The 20,744-nt window shown below is 37.7% G+C and overlaps 1 protein-coding gene across 2 annotated transcripts; it reads left to right on the top strand.

Moving 5' to 3' along the window:
- Positions 1–2,989: 2,989 nt before the first annotated feature.
- Positions 2,990–5,844, top strand: LOC137004927 (ladderlectin-like). 2 transcript variants are annotated; one of them, XM_067365642.1, is made up of 6 exons: positions 2,990–3,116; positions 3,253–3,331; positions 3,539–3,633; positions 5,039–5,164; positions 5,325–5,442; positions 5,623–5,844. In XM_067365642.1, the coding sequence occupies exons 2-6, from the start codon at positions 3,271–3,273 to the stop codon at positions 5,688–5,690; spliced, it is 468 nt and encodes a 155-aa protein (XP_067221743.1). In that variant the 5' UTR covers positions 2,990–3,116; positions 3,253–3,270; the 3' UTR covers positions 5,691–5,844. The 2 variants fall into 2 exon arrangements, with proteins under 2 accessions (XP_067221743.1, XP_067221744.1); XM_067365643.1 differs by having other exon boundaries at positions 3,081–3,116; positions 3,264–3,331.
- Positions 5,845–20,744: the final 14,900 nt, after the last annotated feature.

The following is a 20,744-nucleotide window of genomic DNA, read 5'->3' as shown; positions in this document are numbered from 1 at the left end:
CATCAAGGATGTCTTATTAAGAAAAGTAGCCATAATAAAATTGAATGTTATTCCTCACGAGGTTTAAAATGCTGTAATTTCGGTAACACTTTGCAATACAGTTGTACTAATATACATTAATTCATGCTAAACTAATGCACAGATAATCATGTTTTCATGTATGATTGAAGAACTAAACCATTAATTAATGATTACTGCATCAGCAACTAATAAAGTGTCTACATGATTAGTAATATATGAATTGTTATAAATTAAATGTGTCATATTGTATTAACTCCTTAATAACATTAACTAATAGTGAAAGTTAATGTGTTAATTACCACAATGGGTTGAAGTCATGTACTTCAGGTTCCAGTTGTCTGCTTTAATTAATCATTAGCTAATGATTTGAAAATGTGTCATGTTGTTATGACTTTACTTGTTGAGGCACATGACTGTTAACTAAGGGTGTGACGAGATCTCACGAGATTAAAATATGACGAGATTTCTCGTCGAGATGAAGTCGAAAGTAGTCTTGTGATATTGCCATGACAGAGTGTTAGGATGATTAGGGAAGAATATGCCACCGCTTCGTTTATATTACACCTCCACTGTCATTTTGCTTTGTATTTAAATAAAAAACATTTAACTCAGTTGGATAATGGCCGCCGCCGCCGCTCCATATTTGCGATCGCAAAAATGAAAATAAATGCGATGGCGCATTCAAACGCGATGTCAATACCCCGCATTTTGAAAGCGGCTCCCTGATGAATACAAATATCTCTCAATATTTAAGCTATTTAGGCTGGGCAGTGTAGTTGCAACCATCTCTCGGCTCTGTATCAAAGAAAAATGTGGTGTTATTTGCACTTTGAATATTGAGAGAGTGCGATTATGGTTGCACTTATTGTAAAGTGTTACCATAATCTTCTTATGCACAAAAAATAAGGTTTCATTTGTTAACATTAGTTAATGCACTGCGAACTATGATGAACTAACAAACGTAAACAAAGATTAATAAATACTGTAGCAAATATATTGCTCATTGTTTATTGATTTTGGTTAATACATTAATGTTAATAAATGAGACCTTATTGTAAAGTGTTACCATTTTTATTTATTCTGTTTTATTTCTATGATCAGTTTGTGGAAAAGAGTGCAGTTAAGAGGTCAAAAGTTGTAAGAAGCTCATAAAAAAAAAAAAATCATACTGAAATCATACAGAAGAGAAGTCAGTCAGTTGAGTTAGTGGCAAAACCTTTTACAGTACTTGAGTATTGTTGTCTTTTACTGCACATGATAATTCACACTCAGAAAGTAGAACTGAAATGACATACATCACAAGATGATTAGTTAAAACATTTCAAATACACCTGCAGAATATTTTTCTAGTCATGTATTTTGCCATTGAGGATTTCTTTAAAATAGTGTGTAAAAAATCTTCTCTCGTCTCGTTCTCGTGAACTCAATTTCAAGTCTCATCTCGTGAGCTACCTGTCTCGTCACACCCCTACTATTAACTAATTGTTAAGTAATATGTCATTATGGTTTTGACATCTACACTAAGCCATGGATTTCAATTACCAACTATTTACAACCGTGATTCCACTGTACCAGATGAACTGCTGCATCCAGAACCTTGTTGTTCATGGCGTATGACTATCTCAGGTTAAGACAAAAACAAAACAAAACAAAACAAAACATCACTTCAGTTATAAAGGACAAAAGGACTTGCAATGGTCTGTCATGTCCAGTGTAGACAGTTGTTGCCGCATGACTCGATAATTGTCGCATCCAGTTTAAACACAGTGTAACAGCAGTCATTAGTTCAGATTCTGGTGTGCTAATATTTGTGTGCTGCTCAACTTACCCATCCTTCAAACACATTCTCTGACATTACACGTACTGCATGTGCAACTTTCAAATCCCATTAATGACATATTACTTAACAATTAGTTAATAGTCATGTGCCTCAACAAGTAAAGTCATAGCATAATGATACATTTGCAAATCATTAGTTAATAATTAATTAAAGCAGACAACTGGAAGCTGAAGTACATGGCTTCAAACCATTGTGGTAATTAAAGGATTAGTTAACGTTCAAATAAAATTGGCATTCATGTCATTTAAGATGTCCGTGTCTTTCTTTCTTCAGTTGAAAAGAAATTAAGGTTTTTGATTAAAACATTCCAGGATTATTCTCCTTATAGTGGACTTCAATGGCCTCCAAATGGTTGAAGGTCAAAATTACATTTTCAGTGCAGCTTCAAAGGGCTTTAAACGATACCAGACGATTGCTCACTTTCAAAAAAAAAAAAAAAAAAATTTAAATGTATATGCTTTATATAAACAAATGATCGTCTTCCAAGTGGTTTCGCCAAAACCGCACTTTCGTATTCTTCAAAAAGCTTACACTGTATGTCCTACGACTTCCCTGAGAATGAGACAGAGCTTCTGGCTCCCTAAAAAGTACCACAATGCACCATGAAAACCAGGGAGCACCGATGTGATGTTATGTAAACCTTGTCCGCTGATGTCGTGGGTTGACACCCCTGGTCAGTCTCACAATGGAGCTCTGTCCTCTCTCCCTGCTGACACGTTGTGGTGGGCGGTAGCTCTCCATCTGCAAGGGGGCTCACACGAATACTTTGAGGTCGAAGGTGGTGATTCAGGCTCTGGCTGTGGTCTGGACTGGGGCTAGACACTCTCTAGACACCTAATGTCGGTTTCCCTCCAGTTAAGTCCAGAACTGTCTGGGAGGTAAACATGTTGATGAAAATCAGCCCGGAACAGGTTCTCCAGGGTCTCGTCATCGAGAGGGCATGTGACGGCAAGCTCATAATGACAGTGACATGCATGGTAACAAAGGAGTGGTTAGAAAATCAAACAAAGGAAACAAAGTCTTCTTTGATAACTAAAACAAACTAAACATAACTGTGATGTCTATGGGCTTATGTTCTTCAATATTTGGATTTTATTTCATCTGTACACACATCTACAAATCAAACAATCACATGGCATCCTTATGACTATAAGCCCATACACACTAGACATTAAAGTATAAAAGCAGGGCTCTTTCTGGAACTTCACACAATCTTCCTCTGAGATTCTAACCTTTAACCAACAACCAAACCAAGGTGAGTTTTTGAATCAAAAACCTACTGAATAACATTTCTAAAGTATCTTTGTTATTTGTCTATAAAATACATGAATCCATAGTGTGCAGTACATGAGTGTAGACATTTAACTTTTAACCTGCTTATTAATTTTTAGGTTCATTTCAGGTTCATCATGGCAATGCTGAGAAATCTAATTCTTCTTTTTATTATCTTCTCCGTGGGGAATGCAGAAGGTAACTAAAACATTTATTTTGTAAAACCCATTTTGGAAATGTGCAATATTCCATTCACTAATATTTGCATGATTAATGAGGTGTCAAAGTATACATCATTTAGACACATAATCACACAAACATAAAATAAGCTACATAAATTAATAATGAAAAATTAAAACATGCTTTGCTGTGAATATTGCCCTAAATTGTCTGTACTGTATGCAGTTAATTTAGTTGAAAAATGCCCCTATGGATGGACAAATTTTGGACTCCGGTGCTTCAAATTCTACTCTCAGGCGGTTGACTGGATCACAGCAGAGGTAATGTGTTAGTTACAACAAGGTGATTTGGTCATAATTTACATTAGGTGTCTTTCTAAATAAATCAATAAGGTACAATGCACTTGTGTTGATGTATTGCAAATACACTTTTGCTGATATTGTTTTGGTGCAGTTTTGGTGGTGTGTTTAGGTTTAAGGGTGAGTTAAGAGGTAGGGGAAGGGTCAACAGTGTAATCAATCTACTGTAATTACAGAAATCAATTACAGCTGTAATTACATGCAGGTATTTAAAAAAAAAAAATTAAAAAAACAATAAAAAAACATATATGTATACAATAAGTGCACCGAATCAAATGATTAATTTAAACGGTTAGTTCACCCAAAAATGAAAATAATGTAATTTATTACTCACCCTCATGTCGTTCCACACCCGTAAAACCTTTGTTCATCTTCGGAACACAAATGAAGATATGATGAAATCCGGTGGCTCAGTGTGGTCTGCATTGCCAGCAAGACAATTAACACTTTCAATGCGCAGAAAGCTGCTAAAGACATATATTTAAAACGGATCAAGTGACTACAGTGATACAACCTTAATGTTATGAAGCAATGAGAATATTTTTTGTGTGCCAGAAAAAAACTAAATAATGACTTTATTCAAGAATATCTAGTGATGGGTGATTTCAAAACACTGCTTCATGAAGCTTTAAAAGCTTTATGAATCTTTTGTTTAGAATCAGTGGTTCGGAGCGTGCATCAAACTGCCAAAGTCACACACCCCAGTGGTGAACCATTGAAATTTCAAAACACTTATGACGTAACAAAGACTCATTTGCTGAAATCACACGATTTGGCAGTTTGATACACACTCCAAACCATTGATTCGAAACAAAAGATTTGTAAAGCTTCAAAGCTTCACGAAGCAGTGTTTTGAAATTGCCCATCACTAGATATTGTTATGAAGTTAAATAAAGTCGTTATTTTTATTTTTTATTTTATTTTATATTTTTTTTTTGGAGCACAAGAAGTATTCTCATCGCTTCATAACATTAAGGTTGAACCACTGTAGTCACATCAACTGTTTTAAATGTGTCTTTAGCAGCTTTCTGGGCATCTGAAAATGTGAATTGTCTTGCTGTCAATGCAGGCCTCACTATCGGATTTCATCAAAAATATCTTAATTTGTGTTCTGAAGATGAATGGTCTTACAGGTGTGGAACAACATGAGGGTGAGTAATTAATGACAAAAGTTTGAAATAACCCTTTAAATGTTAGTACATAGTAGTTAAAGTCGCTTAATATAAAGTGGGAATGGTGATTTTTATTATTTTAAAGTAAACCTTTCTTTCTGCAAATAAATAATACAGAAACTGATACTGAGGGGGGAAAAAAAATCAATCAAATGACTTAAATGTTGTTTTGAAAGTCACATGTCTCTCTTTAGAGAAACTGCCAAAGTCTTGATGCAAATCTCGCATCTGTGCATAACAAACTGGAAAATGATTTTCTGCTGAGTCTGTTGCCTTCTTCTTCCACACGTTCTTGGCTTGGTGGTCATGATGGTGAGGAAGTAAGTTAAATTGCATGTCCTAAAGAGACCTTTTTGTTTGTCTAGACTGAAATTTCTGCTTTACAAAGTTTCTAATGAAGATGGTTAAAAACTTCAATAGCTTCTTACCGAAGTCTGTGTACAGTAGTGCACTCTTTTAATCACTGTCTTTGCTCTTTAGGAAGGACAGTGGATGTGGAGTGATGGAACTGTGTATGACTATACCAACTGGAACTCCGGAGAACCTAACAATGGCCTTGGAGGTGGGGTCGAGAACTGTCTGGAGATCAGCTACGCCTGTGAGAATCCAGTCTGATTTTTAAATACTTTCAATTATACTTTACAATACTTTCATATCATACAGTACATTTAATGGCTCATTTGGATATCAAAAAGTGCCTTATGTTGAACATTCTGTTTTATTTTGATTGTAACACCACTATAATGATCAGAATCACTTTCTTTGTTCCACCATACAGCTACCCGTTTCTGGAACGATACGCCCTGTTCAAGCCAGATTTCCTATATTTGTGTTACAGACCCGTGAGATCATATGAAGTCACGCTGCTCCACAGTTACGTTGATTGTAAACTGTCTAATCTTATCTTTACAAAAAAAAATATACTGATAAGAACTTCATTTAAATCTTGAATCTCTTCTCAAACCTTCTCTGAAACACGTCTCAAACAATAAAAGCATTGATAAACCAAATCAAGCATTGTAGAGTTCATATATAAAAATATAAGTATATTGTGCAGCAAGGTTTGAAAATGTGATTATTAGAATTGCATTATATGATGTCATCAAGGTTTACGTAAGCTGCACACAGCTGCTTCATCACTGACAAACACACATTAATTTTTGTTTTCTGCCATACTGTTACGTGTAGCTGGTGTAGAGATGAGGCAGATGCGGATTTCCACAATAATATAACACTTTAATCAAACAAGGGCAAGGAACGCCAACATACACATTACACAACATTCAGAACGGACCAGGAGTGAAGGGAGTGAGTGTCATATAAAGGGAGTGCTAACAATAGAGTCCAGGTGCAGGTGATCCGTGATGATAGGGAGATGACGAGGGAAGTGAGTGCAGGTGTGGAGAACAGGAGGATCTTGGGATATGGAGTCCAGGGAAACAAGGGATCCGTGACAGTACCTCCCCCTCCCGGTAGGCGCGTCCTCGGGGGTGGGCGCCCCGGAGACCTCAAGCTGGTGCAGGGGGAGGAGTAGACTGGAGTGGAGGTCTCCAGGGCAGGTTCAAAAGCCATGGCGGGTCAGGGGCCGAGGGCAGCCATGGCGGGTCAGGGGCCGAGGGCAGCCATGGCGGGTCAGGGGCCGTGGGCAGCCATGGCGGGTCAGGAGCCGTGGGCAGCCATGGCGGGTCAGGAGCCGTAGGCTTCATGCCGTCGTGCCCAGGCGGCGCTGAAGGACCGGCGGGAGATGGCGGAACCAGCGGCTGGAGCTGAGGGCTCGTGGCGGCGGCTGGAGCTGAGGGCTCGTGGCGGCGGCTGGAGCTGAGGGCTCGTAGGCGGCAGCTGGAGCTGAGGGCTCGGTAAAAAAGGGATCCGTAACACATACAAAATATGGCATTACTATTTCAGTGTAAGAAACCTCTGCAAACGATTCAGTGATTGAGTGAACTGTCTGAACAAATCAAACTGAACAATTTCAGATGAACAGTTTCAGTTAATGGATGCTTAGTGCTAACATTTAACAACAGTAGTCTTCTTTTGTTGTCACAAGAGAGAAGCACTTATTAAATAATACCTAGATGCATATGTTAAAAGGTCTCCAGCAAGCATGTGTGTAGCGCTGTGATTTTAATTGAATCATGTTGCAAAATGGACAAACTGTAATGTTCAATGAAGACAGAGAACCTCAAACTGCTCATTTGATTTTATTTAATATACATTTTTGAAAAGCAAGAGTGAAGAACAATGGAATTATAGGCCAAAAATGTGAAATATAGTACAAATAAACGTGTGACGGACAAGTATAATGGTTCAGAATAAAAGCAGACCCAGTCGAAAAAGGTGAAGGCTGATATTAAAAAGATTACAAGTTAATAAAAGTTTAACTGGTAATAACATTGACATAATGACATTGATTAGTACATTTTATTGTATATGGATTGTGCCCTCTGTGTGTGTCGATGCAGGTTTACTCATGTAATAAGTAAACTTTAAGGTAAAAATGAAAATTAAGGTAATTAGTGAGAAGTGAGAAGTGAGAAAATTGTATTGTATTATTGCAAGAGATCAGTGATTTTGCTATTTTCATTGACAAGCACCAGTGCATTGAGTAGTTTATTTAAAATTATAACAAATTTTGCTCCAGAAGGCATATACAATGCTTACGGATTTCATAGTTTTATCGTGTTCATTTGGGAATGAAGGCTTACACAATTTAATAGGCAAGGCAAGGCAAGGCAAGGCAATTTTATTTGTATAGCACATTTCATACAAAATGGTAATTCAAAGTGCTTTACATAAAAAAAGAATAATAAAAATAGAACATAAGGAATAGAAATAACAGTAAAAACAGAGAATTTTGCTATCTGGATGGAAGAGCTAGGAAGACTCAGGGAGTTTGTTGTTGTTGTTGTTGTTGTTGTCGTCCATCAGAGTTGGATCTAAACGGATCTATTCATCAGAGCAGATCAGAATGGATCTTCCTCATCCAACAGGACTGCTACCTGTTAAGGCACTTCAAACTGATAAACATAGTTTCAATCTCCCCTTTTGCCAAGACACCTCAAACTGCACCACACAGCCCTAATCCCCCTTCCGGAGATATCTTACCTATGGAACGCAGTTCAAATTTCCCCTTTTGAAATTTCCCCCTTTGGAAAGTGTCCTGACTGTAATCCAGAGATATCTTAACCATGCACTACAGCTTAAATTTCCCCATGGTTTGTCAAATTTACCAAATTTTAACCTAATCAATTTCTTCCTAATTATCCCAGCTCTTTCAACCAGACAGCAATAATGCATTAAAAGTCAGAATAACAAGATGATACATAAAAGATATAAAATACATTAAAAATGAAATAAAAACAGGAAAAGGAATTAAAAGAATAAAAAGATAATACGTATAAAATAAAGTGCAAACAGTTCGGACATAGCACAGTGCTCAATCAGCAAATGCATAGATAAAAAGATGTGTTTTGAGTCTGGATTTGAATGTGGCTACTGTTGGAACACACCTGATCTCTTCTGGAAGCTGGTTCCAGCTGCGGCTGGCGTAACAGCTAAAAGCAGACTCTCCTTGCTTTGAGTGAGCCCTGGGTATTTCTAAATGACTTGATCCTGATGATCTGAGTAATCTGTTAGGTTTATATTCTATGAGCATATCTGCAATGTATTGAGGTCCTAGGCCATTGAGTGATTTATAAACAAGTAACAGTACTTTAAAATCAATTCTAAATGCAACTGGAAGCCAGTGCAAGGACCTGAGGACTGGTGTGATGTGTTCATGTTTTCGGGTTCTGCTCAGAATCCTGGCAGCAGCGTTCTGTACGAGCTGCAGCTGTCTTATGGTCTTTTTGGGGAGACCAGTGAGGAGCCCATTACAATAATCCACCTGGCTGGTGATGAAAGCATGAACAAGTTTCTCTAAGTCTTGACTGGAGACAAAGCATCTAATTCTTGCAATATTTTTGAGATGATAATACGCTGATTTAGTTATTGTCTTTACATGGCTACTGAAACTCAGGTCTGACTCCAAAATCACACCAAGATTCCTGACTTGATTTTTAGTTGTTTGACCCCTAGAGTGAAGGTACATGTTCACTTTGAAAACTTCATCTTTGTTTCCAAACGCAATGACTTCAGTTTTGTCTTTGTTTAACTGAAGGAAGTTTAGACACATCCAATTTTTAATTTCATCAATGCACTGGCACAGGGAGTCAATGGGGCTGTAGTCGTTAGGTGATAGGGCTAGGTAAATTTGGGTGTCATCTGCATAGCTGTGATATGCAATTTGGTTCTTTCTCATTATTTGGCTCAGTGGCAGCATATATAGGTTGAACAGGAGGGGTGCGAGTATTGAACTTGAGGGACTCCGCATATCATGGATGTCCACTCAGACTTATGGTCACCGATACTCACATAATAACCTCTCCCTTCTAAGTATAACCTGAACCATTTTAGGACTATCCCAGAAAGCCCAACCCAGTTTTCCAGCCTGTCAAGAAGAATGTTGTGATCGACAGTGTCAAACGCAGCACTGAGGTCGAGTAGAACCAGCACTGATAATTTACCTGTATCTGTGTTAAGGCGAATATCATTTATTATCTTTATAAGTGCTGTCTCTGTGCTGTGCTGTGATGCGGTCGGAAACCAGATTGAAAGTTATCAAAGTATCCATTCAAGCTTAAGAACTTGTTTAGCTGATTGAAAACAACTTTTTCAATGATCTTGCCTATGAAAGGAAGATTTGAGATTGGCCTGTAGTTGCTCAATATGGTGTTATCCAGATTGCTCTTTTTCAGGAGGGGCTTAACAACTGCAGTTTTCAGGGATTTTGGAAAAGTCCCAGAGAGAAGTGAGGCATTTACCACTTCTAGGAGATCTGCTTCTAAACAGTTTAATACTCTTTTGAAAAAAGATGTGGGAAGTGTGTCAAGGGCGCAGGTTGATGTTTTAAGGTGCTGTACTGTTTCTTCCAAAATTTTACCATCAATTGCTTCGAAATCAGACAAAATAGCTACTTTCTGAGGTTGTGATCTGATCTGTTTTACCCCAGTGCAGCTCAAGGATGTGCTGATCGCCTTTCTGATATTATTAATTTTCTCAGAGAAGAAGGAAGCAAACTCACTACATTTGCTGTCTGAGAGCATTTCACTGGGAATCTGACTTGGGGGGTTTGTTAGTCTCTCTACTGTAGCAAAAAGAATGCGGGTGTTGTTTAAGTTTCTGTTTATAATATTTGAGAAGAAGGTCTGTCTAGCTTTGCCTAATTCCACATTGAAAGCATGAAGAATATCTTTATAGATGTTATAATGGATTTCAAGTTTTGTCTTTCGCCACATGCGCTCAGCTTTTCTGCATTGTCTTTTCATATTTTGCACTGCTGTTGAGTTTCTCCATGGTGCTTTTTGTCTGCCACTTTTCTTCCTGACTTTCACAGGAGCAATGTTATCAATAACATTCTGTACTTTTGAGTTAAAAGAATCAAGGAGAAAATCAACAGAGTCTGCATATATGCTTGGTGTTAAAGATATAGCCTTCATAAACAGTGCACTAGTGTTCTCATTTAAGCATCGCTTAATGCTGGATGTTAAAGTCCCCAGTAATAGCAAAACAGTCAAACTCTGGGGAAATTGCTGATAACAGTTCTGTAAAGTCCTCCACAAATGCTGGAGAGTATTTTGGAGGCCTGTAGATAACTATAAGTAGAATGCGAGGAGCACCTTTTAATACAATACCCAAGTATTCGAAAGACAAGTAATCACCAAATGACACTTGCTTGCATTGATAGACATCTTTAAATAGAGCAGCTACACCTCCACCTCTCCTAACAGCTCTGCAGACACTCATAAAAGTAAAGTTAGGAGGGGCTGTTTCATTCAGGATTGTTGCACTGCAGCTGTCTTCAAGCCATGTTTCATTTAGAAGCATAAAATCTAGGTTGTTTGTGGTTATTAAGTCATTGACTAGAAGTGATTTATTTTTAAGTGAGCAAATGTTTAGAAGTGCTAACTTAACAGTCTTACTTTCTGTCTCTACAGTAATCTTAGTTTGACGTGTAATAGGTAGCAGATTAAATGGGTTTGCCAAACGGTTTGAGAAGGCCTTAGGCTTTCTATAACGTAATAAAACAGAAATAGAGAAAGCTGCAGGCACACTGGGTTCCCGCTTGTTCTGTAAACATTTGATAAAGTCACTGTTATCATAGCGGGGACCCGACACACATCACTGAGAGCTGTTATCGGTTGTTTTTAATTCACCTAGAACAGTTGAAGGAGGGTGAGGGCGCTGGCATTGTGGCAGGAGCCGAAGAGCTCTCGCAGGAGGAGGGGGAGGGCGAGCTGGGCCCACAGGCTTTGGTGGTTTCGGGGCTTGACGCTTTTTTGTTGATATCTGGGGGCTCGCAGCAAAAGAGTGGGAGAGTTTGGTTCCAGCGTACACCAGTTCCTCCATTTTCTCTGAGAAGCACAGAAGAGGGGATGCTGGAGAGAGGGATAATGTGTCTATTGAGAGGGGCTGTTGCTCTGGTGTTACCGGAGGCTGTAATATGCTGTCCTGGCTTCCCTGGCTGTTTTCCCGAAAGTCGTCCTTGGGTGCTGAATTTTGGAGCAGTTCTAATACGTCACTGTCTCTCTGTGAGCTCTGTGGGCAGGGCTCAGTCAAGATTGTGTCCGTGAGCAGTGGTTGTTGTGGCTGCGTGGTGTTATCATTGACCTTGTGGGATGTGTCAACCGCATGTCCATTCAGGTGCTGAAATGAAGTCCTGTGATCCACATTAGATTCCTCACCCACATTCATTAACACTTCAAATCTGTTCTCCAGATGTATTGACGGTGGTAGGGAGCTAGTGTTTGGGGTAGAGGATGCTATGCATTAATGTGTGATACTCGTGACAGTCTGATGTCTCGAGTGCCTTTGGGTCTCGCTCCCTGTGTGTGCCATCGATTAATATGCTGATCAGTTCCGGCACTGAGTACGGTCTGTTTAGGGGCATTAGATTCATGGGACTCACCGACTGTGTGCTGAGGACGTCCATGACGAAGCTCTGTTGTGTGTTCCTTCTGGTTTGGTAGTCCCGCAAGTAACTTTGTTTCAAGAACTGCAATCCTTTGTAGAAGTCTGTGGCAGTTTGTGCAGCAGGTAGATTCTTCAACCAGAGGAGGCATATTATTTCTAATCCTTTTGGATGTAGGCAGCTGTGTTTTCCCTTCTCCGGAATGTAAGCTGATGGCTGCCGTCAGTTGGAGGCCGGTTGGATAAAAATTCCCCTTTTTTGTAGCAATTCTTCCAGTTAAAAATATTGTTGTTGCCAAGATTTGTCGCTTGAGCACTGTGTTGATTTGCTGAAGTTAAAATTAGGAGATAAAATATAAAAGCAACAGAGCAAAGCGCGGAGCTGTAAGCAAGAGCGTCCAAACAGTAGCGAAGCAGGAAGTAATATACAGCATACACATCTCATACACATCTCAGCATTATCATACTTTATGATATAGAATAAGAACACTCTCTGCATACCTTATGCTATTTTTACATGTGCCCCAGATAATTTTTTATTTTCATATTTTTTAAATACTTCTGTATAAAGCAGGCTAAAGTGACACAGATTGTGGTAACACAGTAACACAATAAAAAGTAACACAGCTAAAGTAAAATTAAAAAAATTTACAAAATGTCTCAACTTTTCTGGAAATGGGTCAGTACTGAAATAGAAAAGGGTCAAGAGCTGTCATAAATAATTCATTCAGTTTATTCAATAAATATATAAAAATAATTTTCAGTACTGTAGATTTATTTAAAATCCATTTTATTTATTTATTTTTTTGTAATTAAAGAAAAAAAAAAAAAGATTACAAAATCACTTACTCTCAATTCAACATTTTGATTACAACTATTTCAATCTCCTTGAAGGATTCATGCCTTTACAATTTTGTTTCATTCCCATTTTGACATTTTGATTTTCTTAGTATACTTAGATATACTAGTATACTTAGATATACTAGGGATACTTTTAATTTTCTTCCAGACACATGAAACACATAATTATTGCAAACTTTAAAAATAACCTGTTATGCCCTTTTACAAAGTCTTGATTTTTTTTTTTTTTTTTTTTTTGGGTCTACTAGAAAAGGTTTACATGCTTGAATGTTCAAAAAACATATTTTCCACAAATTTCATGTTGTTGCAGCACCTCTCTTCTCAGTCTGTCAGTAACGCTCGATTTAGTTCCTGTCTCTATGAAGCCCCTCCTTCTGAAAAGCATAGTGTGCTCTGATTGGTCAGCTGGATCAGTGTGTTGTGATTGGTCAACCACTTTGAGCATTTTGGAAACATCATGGTGGAATTCTGAGATTAACAGGATCACCAGCTGAACCTACTGGACAGGAAAGGAAGCCTGTACACGTTCTGTCCTTTGTCGTTTACCATGTCAGTCATCTGAAAGAATAAGAATCAAAGAGCAGTCAAATGTGAACTTACTTCTTTTTTGTGTGTGGACATAAACACATTTATATTGTCCAGGCTGCAGGAAAAAATAGGTTTCTTTGTCCTAAATGAAAGTAATAATTGTTGTTTCAACTTGAAATCACATGTTGAAACAAGTGCGCTATATTTTTTTATTTTTACTTTAACTTTCATATATCACAAGAACAAGATGGAAGCAGACTAGACGGTCTCTATCCAATCCATTTCCCAATGACTAGGTGATAGACACCCTTCAGTAAGGAAATGGTTTAAAACCAATCTGATCAAATTATTATCTGAATTAGTGGAATTGTTGCAGTTTTGTATAACCACCTGTGGTTCTTAGAATGAGCAAATTTCAGCAATTCTACCCATTGCTAATGAAATATCTATAAACAATTAACATGAACACTTGTCTTTGATGTTTCATTTTTACTTTAGACCAAAAACAGCCTACTATTTTTATGACTTCAGTTTAATCACTGAAACATAATTGTGTGATTTAATTCACATTGGCACTGTTATCCAAAACAAGGGATATACATTTTTAACAGTTGCATTCGGATGCATTCAAATTGATCCATGAGCTACAGGAACATTCTGTGACCACTTCCCACTGAGATGCCATATAATTTCATCAAGTCTGTTGATGGTCCTTATCAGTAACAGCAAATCAGTCTGTAGGTATCGGGGTTTTCTGTCTGGTATAAAACCAACAATCTGTCAGCAACACTGAGAAGACATACCAAGATCAAGACATGGCTCGTCCCAGTTCATTAAAAGCTCAAAAATGGGTAAGAACTGAATATGTGTATTATTCATTTTTTTTTTTTTTTTTTTTTTTTTTTTTTTTTATCAAATCTCAGAACGTAGTAAATGTAAAACTGTTTAAGATACAGATACAGTGCCTGCTAAAACCAGATCATCACACAATAGAATATAATATAATATTAGTCTGTATATAATATAATATAAGTCTGTATAGAAATGTATTCCATGAATTTGAACATGATTGCTGATTCCATGAATACATTTGCCTTACAGTTTAAAAATGAGCTACACATAAGGTGATACACGGGGCAACTTTTTGAGCAATGTTGCTGGGCAATGTTTCCATCAACGGGCAACCAGGTGAGACACAGAGCCCACGGCTGGTCTATTGTTACAAGTGAGAGGATCTTTTAGGCTTCAAAGAACCCTAAGTCCTTGTTTTCCTGTATAGTTTTTCTGAGCATGTAGTTTATCAGGAGGCTGGACCATCTCGAGCTGAGGCTCTGAGACAGGGCCAGAGGTCCAGTATGGCCGCTCAGGCACCTCCTCTTTTCAGAGCGAGGCGCAGAGACGGCTGGACTCGAGGAGGAAGAAGCAGGTTTGAGGAGGTGATCGATCACATACACCAATAGCATATGTGATCAATTCCTTCTCGTTGCAGGGGCAACTTTGCATTTGGCCTCACTCCTTCTTCCTCCACCTTCTGAGTTTGAGTTTCTCTACTTGCTCCGGTGCTTCTTTTACAGAAAGGCTGACGGCTGGGCCTTTGATATATTTTTTCTAAAGGCTGCCCTCTGGCTTGATAGTGTAAGTGCTTTTAGGCTTAAAAGAACTTTTGATTTAATCTTTCTTCATGCATAAAAATAAGGAGGGAAAATCTTTGTTCTTCGAGCTGCAGGAAGGTAAGCTGGATCTATATGTTTATGTTTATAAAAAGTGTAGACCTTATTTTTCCTGTATAGCTTTCATGAGCATTTAGTCATTAAAGTTAGAAGGTGTTCTTTTTTTGGCAAAATAACTGTAGCATTAGGTTGGCTAGTTTTCAAAACATGCAGGCCGCTTTATAACATAGGAGGCTACAAAATAGCGGCCCTATTTTGTAGCCTCCTATGTTGGTGTAGCTTCTCAGCTAATACTTTAGTTTGGTTTGAATTAGCACTCGTCACTTCAATTATTTGTGTGCAGGTTGGCTTTATCGGCCGCCTGACACTGTTTGCTTGTAGTGCTTCATTTTCTCCTCATATTTGAGGGATTCAAATGAAGCCCAAGCTTTGCTTGGCCCAGTAGGCCTTAGCTAGCAGCTAGGCTAGAAATAGGTTTAGGTGTTTGTTTGTTACATCACCCTTATTATTACTATCCCTGTGAGGTTGTATAGTTCCTAGTTCTGGCCTCCTCCTGAGGGAGTTGCTGGCCTTATGCCCATTTCCTCTTCGATGTGAAAATGTAGGTGCTATGGCTGAGGTTGACAGCTAAGGTTATAGGCTGTTATTAGCCTTCCTAGTGCTGTTTTTCCCAGGTGGTAGGCCCTCATCTTTGAGAAGATAAGTTATGCAGTGCTGCTAGGCCCCACTTTTTAGAACTTTTGATTAAACTAAATATTTTAGCTTTCGTTCTCCAGGGTTCATTACAGATCTCAGATCTGTTTTGTGAATCATTTATCCTGTTTGGATGGCATGTATTACAAAGCATTTGCATTTGCTTTGGGGTTCTAAGCTTTAGCCCTACATACATATGTGAGCCCGTTATGACCACGGGCTGGCGCCACATGGTTCTGAAAGTAGTAGGCTCTGCTAGGCCTCCTTTTTAGTTTCATGGTGGCCCAGTTGGGTTGGTTATAGTTAGACTCTTTCCATGGTTGAGTCTCGCTTTCTGACTCACACCGCCATCGGACACGCCTGCCTCTGTTAGAGTTGGCCCTAGGTCAGGCCTCTCGTAGAGTTCTGTGGCACAGTGTGTACTCCTTTTACTTAAATGTACGAGTACTTGGCCTACTGGCTGGTCTGATCATGTAGCTAACACTAGCTGATGCCATGTGTTCACTAGGGCCTCCTTTCAGCTTGCATATTGGCACAGTTTTTGTGTGGGCTTCTTTCTGGCTCATCACCATGGATGGGTCATGATTGCCACTAGCTGACGCCACGTGTTTATGAGTCGTAGGCCTTTTCAGGCCTCCTATGTATCATGCTGGAGCTTGGCTTTGTACTCCTCTTTTTGTCAAGAGTGGACATTAATCCTGTTATCATTATGATCATAGAGGGTTTTTTCACAGCCTACCTGACTGAAAGAGCTCATTAATATGCAGGTCATTACAGGTCCTTTTGTTTTCTCAGGTGTGAATTACAGCATTATTCATGATGATTCATGCCTCCACGCATACTGTGTTTCTTGACAAAAAGTGTCTTAGAAAATTTAAATCTCTCTTTTGTTTTATATGAACGAGTAGGCATGATAATTTGACAAAAAGTGTCTTAGAAAATTTAAATCTCTCTTTTGTTTTATATGAACGAGTAGGCATGATAATTTTACAGCATTTTGAAGCAAAAACTCTAGTCTAAAACCTCCAATATCCAGAAGTCTTGTGAACACAGATTTAATATATATATTTTTGGCCTTATTTCAGTGACTTAAGTTTTTTGTTTTTTCAATAACCACACATAAACGTTATTCCTTCAAAAACACAAACATGTACATACATGTTCCTCACATTTTATTGTAGCCTAGTTTGAGCTGAATACAGTGTAGTGACACTTTTGTCATATGTTTATGAACAACTGAAAAAAGCACAAATGTCAGGGCATGTCAAAACTTCTCCAGGGCCCCGAAAATCCTCAGACCCCAGAGGGTTATCCTCCTTTGTTGTCTGTTTGTTCGGCCTTCTTTAGCGCGTGATGGCGTACAGTACTGTACTCCTCTTGCTTAAAGAGTAAAAGGTTCTTCACCAAGTACAGTATGGTGTCCTTTTTAAAGTGTCACTTAGCATGATAAATGGTATTTAAAAAAAGGATTAATAGCTTGTCTTGCTGTATGTACAAATGCATAAAGAAAAACAAGAACTGATGAAAAGAAATCCTTGTTGTTCACTGGCTGATGAGAGTTTGTCTGTAAGACGAAAACATTGCACTTTTTAATAGTCTTTTTATACTCCATTGCACCTTTTTAACACTTTTTATAGCACCTATTTAAACTCAGAGAATAAACGTTTTACTATTTGTATTATTATTACCTACCTTTTAATTTGGTCACAATCCAAAAATCTCTTTTTTTTATTTTATTTTTTTTTAATGTTCAATCACAATCTCATGAATTATCTAACTATAACCAACGTTGTAAACACGATAAATAAGATATTCTCCGTGAGCTCAATGATGTGATGACAGATCTGTAATGGGAGTGCTGCTTGCTTTCTGTTTATAACACATTGACATTAAGAATAAAAGGTTTGTTTTTCATGCTGCTCGGTAACTTACATACTGCAAAGTTTGAGGAATGTCAACTGCATTTCATCATGGAAAAATAAGGTTACTTTGTTTTTTACTTGCACGCACAGTCTCGAGCCTTTGATGGCGTTCACGAACACAAGTGCTCGACACATGCGCACTAGAGAGATTCATGCTTGTCTAGTCTTTTTCGCTCAAATAGTTTCAATAAAATGTCTTTGTACTTGTTTAAAATTAGAGTTGCTAGTATCTTTTAATCCCCTCAAACAAGCACTCTCGGTCGGCTATTGTGTTTGTTGTTACTCTTGTTCTGTCTTATCCGTTTCTTTTCAGACTGAAACAACAGCCCGTTTCAGTGCTGACACCTTGTGGACAAACTAAATTAGTGCAAAAACTATTCAATGCGTGCATGCAAAGTGCCTTCAGATATTGTTCTTTGCGGTTAGAAAAACTGTGCTGCGCGCGTACACTATACGCGTTCTCTGCTGATAATTACATCGTCAGGCACACTGTACGCCTACCCTAGTGTACGTGTAAAAAAACACGTACTATTCACATAATATTCACGTTAATTTTGGACACAAATTATAATAAAAATACATTTATATGTAGCATGATGCGGGTCACAAATTTAATGCTGACGGGTCGGATGCGGCCTGCAGGCCACCTGTTGAGTACCCCTGCTGTAGACCCTGCAGAGTCTCGTTCCCTGTTCTCAGGGAACCATGGTTACATACGTAACCTGAGACGTTTTTTGTCCACAACTAGGATAAAAGTTAAATGACCAATATAATTGTTGTTTCAACTTGAAAACACAGGTTGAAACAACTGCACTATATTTTGCATGGGCTTTAACTTCCATGTATCACAAGAACGAGACTGAAGCAGACTATTCGGTCTTCATCCAGTCTGTTTCCTGTCCTCGTGGTGATGATTAGGCAACAGACACCTTCACCTCCTCGGGAAAGTTCATTTTAATTAATAATGATTTAAAACCAATCTGATAAAATTATTATCTGAATTAGATGAACTGTTGCAGTTTTTGCATGGTATATCCACCTGTGGTTCTTAGAATGACGGCACATTTCAGTAATTCTTGCTAATGAAATATATTGATAAACAATGAACATGCACACTTGTCTTTGTGTGTTTCTAGTCATTAATGTTTCATTTTTACTTCAGACCAAACATAACCTTCTATTTATGTCACTTCAGTTTTAATCACTGAAACATAATTGTATGATCCAATTCACGTTGGCACTGTTATCCAAAACATTTAAGGTAGATACATTTTTATCAGTTTATACAATTCAATTGAATTCTAGCACCATGAGCTACAGGAACATTCTGTGGCAGGAAATACTCTGCTGTACATCTATAATCATTTAATCAAGTCAGCTGAAGGCCTATCAGTAAAAGAAATCAATGTAGTGCAGGCTTTTCTGTCTCTGTCAGCAAGACTGAGAAGACATACCAAGATCAAGACTCAGCTTTTCCCAGTGCATTAACAGCTCAAGAAATGGGTAAGAACTGAATATATATATATATATATATATATATATATATATATATATATATATATATATATATATATATAAAAGTTATTCAGACGTTTTTGATATTTTTGATTTATTTTTAATAGGGGGTGCCGGACACTATAGTTCATTTATGTAAGTGAGGATAGCAAAATAAACTTTCACATATTATACCCAAAAATTCTTCATACAGTGGACTACCAGTAAATTGATAAAAACCAAAGACCAAAAAATATTCATATACCTTGACCTGACCATATATATATATATATATATATATATATATATATATATATATATATATATATATATATATATATATATATGAAAATTCTCCTTTCGTGGTCTGAAAAAAAGAAGGGAATACAGCATTAGAACAACACCAGGGTGAGTAAATAATGACTTCATTTTCATTTCAAGAAAGCTCTTGAATGCTTTTGCTTTTGACGTGCTGTAATTTAATGACTCTCGCCATTGATCTGCATCTGTCAGTGCAGTGTGAATTGGCCTTTTCCACCATTGCACTGAAAAAGCATTCAAGAGAAAGTTCACCCTAAAATGAAAATTAAGTCATTATTTACTCACCCTGGTTTTGTTCTAATGCTGTATGCCCTTTTTTCTTTTTCAGACCACAAAAGGAGAATTTTCAAAAAATGTCCAGCTCGAGCTCGTCCATATAATGGCAATAAATAGCAACCAGCATCAAGCTTTTAAAAAAATACAAAAGTATCAGAATGATCCTGTGCAGTGTTCAGGGGTATACAATGTAATTTGGTGAAATGACAGTCAGAATGACAGTTGACAGATGTGAATGTGATCATGTTTTGTTGCAACGAACACAACAGATATATTTACCTCAGAGAAAAAAGTACATGGATTGTATTTCATGTCAAGTTTTAGTTCATCTTGATTTCTCACAACTTATGTGCTTTATCTGGGCGAGTTGGAGTGAACTGTGTTGCTAACAGAGCCTCACAAACACACAGTCGAGCACGGAAGACCAACAGCTAAGGTCAGGATTTTCATTAAATTAATACATTAAATTTTGATTTTTCACCCCAAAACAATTGATTTTTTTTTTTTTTTTTTATTAAATACCCCCGAAAACTTGGAATGTACAGCACGTGTTGCTTAGGATCATTCTGTGATACTTTTGTGTCTTTTTTAAAAAAGCTCAATGCTGGTCGCTATTTACTATCATTATGGATGAACATGAGTGGGACATTGTTATTTTTTTAATTCTCCTTTTGTGATCCAAAAAAGTAAGAAGTGCATATTAGAACACAAGGGTGAGTAAATAATGACAAAAAAATTCATTTAATGGTGAACTGTCCCTTTAAAAATGATTGAGTTTAAGAACTGCTAATAAGAGCATTTTTCAATATTTATCATGTTTTCAAAACTCAGTCAGTTTTAGCCAATTTTGTGACTTCATTGCTTTGATTCACAATTCAATCATGATCATGTCTGTCACAATTCGGAATACTGATTTCCACATTAATGACTGCCACTGTAATGGTCACATAAAGCTTTAGGATAATACCCAAAGTTCCCTTTCATGGGAACTGTCGACGCTGCGTGGAAATGCATTGGGAACCTTCTGCGTGATGTTGTCACTGAAGCACTCATGTATCTAACCAATCGCGTAGCGAGACGTCAGAGGCGGGTGACGTCACGAACCAGGAAACTATAAAGCATACCCG

Source organism: Chanodichthys erythropterus, chromosome 17 (genome assembly GCF_024489055.1).
Source record: "Chanodichthys erythropterus isolate Z2021 chromosome 17, ASM2448905v1, whole genome shotgun sequence".
NCBI lineage: Eukaryota > Metazoa > Chordata > Actinopteri > Cypriniformes > Xenocyprididae > Chanodichthys > Chanodichthys erythropterus.
The sequence above is the reverse complement of the archived record's forward strand: the minus strand, read 5'-3'. Positions and strand labels throughout refer to the sequence as shown.